The sequence below is a fragment of the Anarrhichthys ocellatus genome, unplaced genomic scaffold (genome assembly GCF_004355925.1).
Source record: "Anarrhichthys ocellatus isolate YVR2014 unplaced genomic scaffold, GSC_Weel_1.0 scaffold32, whole genome shotgun sequence".
Classification (NCBI taxonomy): Eukaryota; Metazoa; Chordata; class Actinopteri; order Perciformes; family Anarhichadidae; genus Anarrhichthys; species Anarrhichthys ocellatus.
Window position 1 is genome coordinate 5,423,549 of NW_022280062.1, and position 5,080 is coordinate 5,428,628.

The 5,080-nt window shown below is 40.1% G+C and overlaps 1 protein-coding gene across 1 annotated transcript in view; it reads right to left on the reverse strand.

Annotated features, from left to right (window-relative positions):
- The window catches only part of dusp22b (dual specificity phosphatase 22b), a 4,072-nt gene extending 2,248 nt beyond the window's left edge, over window positions 1-1,824 (reverse strand). Inside the window, exons 1-4 of the mRNA XM_031865381.1 lie at window positions 1,602-1,824; window positions 1,097-1,130; window positions 913-995; window positions 105-154 (exon numbers count right to left, since the gene is read on the reverse strand). Coding sequence (XP_031721241.1) covers window positions 105-154; window positions 913-995; window positions 1,097-1,130; window positions 1,602-1,622 — 188 coding nt within the window. The 5' untranslated portion in view covers window positions 1,623-1,824. The remainder of the gene's footprint in view (window positions 1-104; window positions 155-912; window positions 996-1,096; window positions 1,131-1,601) is intronic.
- Window positions 1,825-5,080: the final 3,256 nt, after the last annotated feature.

The following is a 5,080-nucleotide window of genomic DNA, read 5'->3' on the forward strand; positions in this document are numbered from 1 at the left end:
TCTCTCTCTCTCTCTCTCTCTCTCTCTCTCTCTCTCTCTCTCTCTCTGTGCCTCAGCCGTTCATTGTTCTGTGCTGTGTTGCTGTGCTGCATCTTGGTACTTACAGGTTTTGTGTGGGCAGGTCAGCTGCTGAAATGCAGAGATAGGTCATCTCCTAAGGGAAAGAGTATACTACTTGTTACCCGTCAGCAGCCACTTGCTCTGATAACACAAATCAATAATCAGCAGCTGGTGAACACCATCATCAACACTCTCCAGGTTCCATGTGCCTGTTGCTGATGGTGGACACACGCCGTGCTTTTGTATGTGGAAGAATAAAGGCAATGTTACGCAGGTTTGTAGTCACACCTGTGCATCCCTCCTTAAAAAAAATTACAATACTGAGAAAATAGTCTGATTTTGTACCTACAGCTTTAAGAGAAACTTTACATAAAAAAACAAAAAAAAAAAAACCTTGAAAAACAAATAATGGAGCGAGACAGCACAGTCCACACTGGCTGAAGCAAGAACAACCGCCTACTCTCAAACCCACGCAGGCACACAACTCGGCACACTGACCAAACCAACTGTGGTTGACTTGCGTTTTTCATGATACTCCAACTATCACATGAGGATAAAAGTCTCTTGCTTGTTGTTTACTCACTCACTCGGGAAGGAATACCGTTTGCTCAAGAAGTAGCATGGCGCCTCTTCCCGACCGACCTGACAGACCAGTTTATGGTCTGAGAGCTCGAGTCATGTGCACGGTACTAGTACACATATAGAGGGCCCAGTCACATCTGTTCAGCCTCATTTGCTTGTCCATTTCACTTAACATATTAATAGGCAATTTAAGATGCACACTAGGGCAAAGATGTTGTGTGTATATATATATATATATTTTTTTTTTTATAACAATAGAGAGCTTCTCACCTGGAGTATGGGAGCTGCACTGTCATGAATGGACAGGATGTGTGTGATGTTGTTTCTGGCTAATTGTTCCCGGTCTCTTGCATCTGACACAAACAAATGACACCACAAACAAATATAATGGGTTTGTGTTGTCATATGCACGAACCAAATCAAAATGATTAAAAAAAAGAACACTTAGACAAACCTCTGAAATTCCCCAAGTACAGGTCAGGCAGGACCTATAAGGGCAGAGATACACATGTACACATAAGGAAGACATAGTAAAAGCATTTTTTAGTTATGTGTGTGTTTAACAGGGACAGTGCACAGCTTCTTAGCTGAGTTAGCTATAAACTAATTTACATCTGTAGTTAATGGGTTGGAAACAGTGATTATTAAGAATAATAGGTTCAAGTCTAAACTTTAGATCATGTGATTAGAATTATAACCAACATATAAGGTAAAACAATCCCCATTATGTTAAATATTCATAGTTTGACCACTTAAGTTCATGGTTTATGTTTGATTATTTTGAAGACGTCTACTCTCTAACCGAGTCCTGTCAAATATAATCAGCACAACTGTTTTTTAATAAACATCTAAAAGACTCTAGTGAGGATGACGTCTCCTTAATTGCACTCAAAACACCGAAAGACCTCTCGTGAGTGTGAACTCAACGATGGTCGCGTGCAACAGATGGGAAATCCTACCTTATTGATGCCATTCCCCATGCTGAAAGTTCCCGTCTGGAAAATACAACGGTGAAAAGAAATGCCACGCTGTGTTGACTCGTTGATTAAAAACGCTTATCCAGCGGCTTCACGGCTTCCCAAACCCGCTGTAGAGGTGCAACTGCAGCTCCGCGTCCGAGCCTGGTCCGGGCGAGCCGAGCTCTGCTTCCCAGGATCCCCGCGGTGAATGCTGGGAGTCGTAGTTTGCTGATACAAGGAGCGCGGCTTTTACTGAGACCACAGGTCCAAAAACCAAAAATATAAATTACCCTATCCCAAGGCCCGATGACAGCAAATTCTTAACCCGAAAATAAACTTTAAAAATACAACAGACTACATGCCAGAGCTAAATTAGACAAACCCCTTGTGGAAATATTATAGGAATACAATAGACCACCAGGAAGTGAGATGGAATATAAACTCATCGTATGTATTGTGTTTAACCACATTATATGATCAGTAGACTAAAGGGTATGTTTAGGGTATGATTTAAATTTGTTTCATATTTATTCTTGTTACCATCTACCCAAGATCTTCCTCGTTGCCAGTATTTTGGTACATTTGGTAAAAATAATAAAACAAGTTTAATGAAATCTTAAGTAAAGCGGTACAAATTAAACACCAAAGCATGGTTTACATTTTGCACGACCTTGTCATTTGCAAGTGCCTTCATCATTTCAGGTGTTGATTGTAAAATTAAATGTTTTATGAGATAGCATGCTAAAATTGGGCATTATTTGAATAACATATTCTAAGGTTGCGGATACCACTCCAGAGATGACCATTGCCTCATTGTTCAACAAATCACTTTTATTAAAACTTGCGTTAATTAAGTTGGTAGATTTGTGCTTTCCTGCCATCTGCTGGTCATGAATAGACGAAAGGCTTTTACTGCAGATATGCAGTTCCTGGTTCAAAACACTAACCTCGAAACAAACAAACTAAAGGATGTATTTAAACACCCAGTCATATTAGAGAGTAACTTTTCTTCCTTGTCCCAAATCCCTATGCTGGTGCATGAGGGTATTGAGGGAAGGATAAGCACCAAGAACTGCCCATTTGACATGTGTTGGGGGGGATTGGTCACACTGGCCATACACAGGGTCTCTCCCTTCCCTATACCCTGGTCACCCTTTCCACCATCAGAGCTTCATTTGTGACTTGACACCATTGGAAATGGTTGTCTAGACACCACCCTTACCTGAGGGACATTCCAAACACCAGGGGAAGAGCCATTAGTCATCACCACTACCAGAGAAAAACATCAGGACAATACCTTCATTGAGAAGCTTGTCAAACCTCAGGGTAAGAAACAGACAATGGTGCCTCTGGCCAGTGCAAATAACCATCTGGACACGACTCTCCTCGTCTTTTAAAACAGAAGAAGAGAGCATAACTATGACAGATGGATGCTGTTACATTACCCTCTCCTGGGAAAACAAACAATACTGCAGAGTACGATTGGATCATCAATCTCCTCTGAGACGTGGCAGGTAATCGAACACCTGTGGATCTGTGGCAGCGGGCCAAAACAATCCTCCTGTGCTAGTTGCCACCAAGAACAAAAAAAGGGCACCCAGAGCAGCTTACTGCAGCACCATCACCCTTAGAGAGGCGCTATTCATCCACCTCTATTCCCAACATTAATAAATTACACATAACAGACATTAAGAAGCCAACTGACAGCTTCAGTGGTTCTATAACAGAGAAAAGATGGCACCTGGCAGTTCTATTCTGGTTCTCAACACGTTAAAAACATCAACAGGAAGTACTGCTACCCACTGCCCCTGCACATTGAAAGCTCATTTACACCGCAGACACCAGTTGTTTTAACTTCATGGTGACCCGTTGTTGTTCTGGGGCAGAAGTGTGACTACAGCTTGAATGAGAGGTGTTGCCAAAGCGGGCTGATACCCTTAATGAAAAACCCGAGACAATACAAGAGAAATACAGTCACATTCTGCTTTGTTGTGGCTTTAGCGCGCAAAGGAGGAATTTATAGCGTGGGCGTTCACAGATAGGCTGACCAAAATGTAGGTCTATGTCATGCATCTCCCACGCTGTCAGAGGCTACAATTCAGGTGGTTTCCTGCTCTACTTTCACATAAACGCTTGTTTTATCAATGAACTTGTTTGTTTTAATTGGATAAGGGCATGATTCTATCTGCACAGCTTTAATTAATGATTATATGAAAATCTCATGAAATATTGTTTTTCTTCCTCTCTTTTTTGGTTCTGTTAAAATGTCGACCTCTTAGATGACAGATATTGTTCAGATACAGTTGACATTTGTCTCGAGGTAAAGACAAGTAGAACATTGTATCAGTCACAATCAAACCTCAAATTGACAATCTTAAATCCAACTAGGTGATGCAGGTTGTTTAGTCTGCAATCATTACTTTCACCAGTAGGTGGCGACATCACCATACCATTAACAATGGTCCTGTTTCAGAAGAATTTGGTATCGAAAATAATAATGTATTATGCCATAAAAATATCATAGGTAGGTCATGAAAAAAGGCATACAAAAGTCATAGTTTAACATATCATGAAAAAGTCATGGGAAAAGTCATATCGTGTAGAAAAATAGTATTTCATTAAAAATGTCATTGTAGAGAGTATATCATGAAAAAAAAAAAGGTGAATAAGAAGTAATTGTATAGTATGTCACGAAAAAGTCTGGCAGTGGTGGGCCCAGCTAAGCCTTCTCTGCTGGCCTAAACAGAATCACAAAGTTATAGCTGTTTTATAATTTAATAACTGTTTTCCCTTTATTTAACGCCGTCTGGTGTTTCGTTCGCCGGCCGGCGGATTTATTTGTCATGCTTGACAATTTTATGTGACTGGTTCTAGTCATTGTGTTCATTACATTGATTCTGACTTGTCCGTTAATGACGAAGCATCCCGTCATCGCGGGGTTATTTCGTTTTTTTTGTTATTGTTCCGGGTTCAAAAGGTCACACATCCCGTTGTCTGTTACGTGAGCGCAGTCCACCGAAAATATTATATTTCCCACAATTTAAGCTTCTGCATTTTCCAAATGCACTAGTATTATTCAAACGTATTGTTCGGTTCGTAAGCCTCGTACCAAACGGTTTAATACGAATACGTGTATTATTAGACCAACAAATAACCGTAGCTCAGTAGGACAGCACAGAAGGCTCAGGTATAACATGCACGGCCCGCCACTGTAGCGTGGTATAAAAAGCAAAATATGCTATATAATGCCAAAAAAGTAAAAATGAAAGAAAATATTTCAAATGTCATAGTATAGAATGCCAAAAAAGTTTAAAAAAAGTGCATAACTGTCACAGTATAGTATGTCATAACAATACTAGGCTATAGTGTGCATGAAATTAATTAAGTCATAGCATAGTATGTTGTATGTCAAATGTAATAGTATGGTATGCCATAAAATGTCAGTTTAGTATGCCAAAAAGGAAAAATATAACACCGTG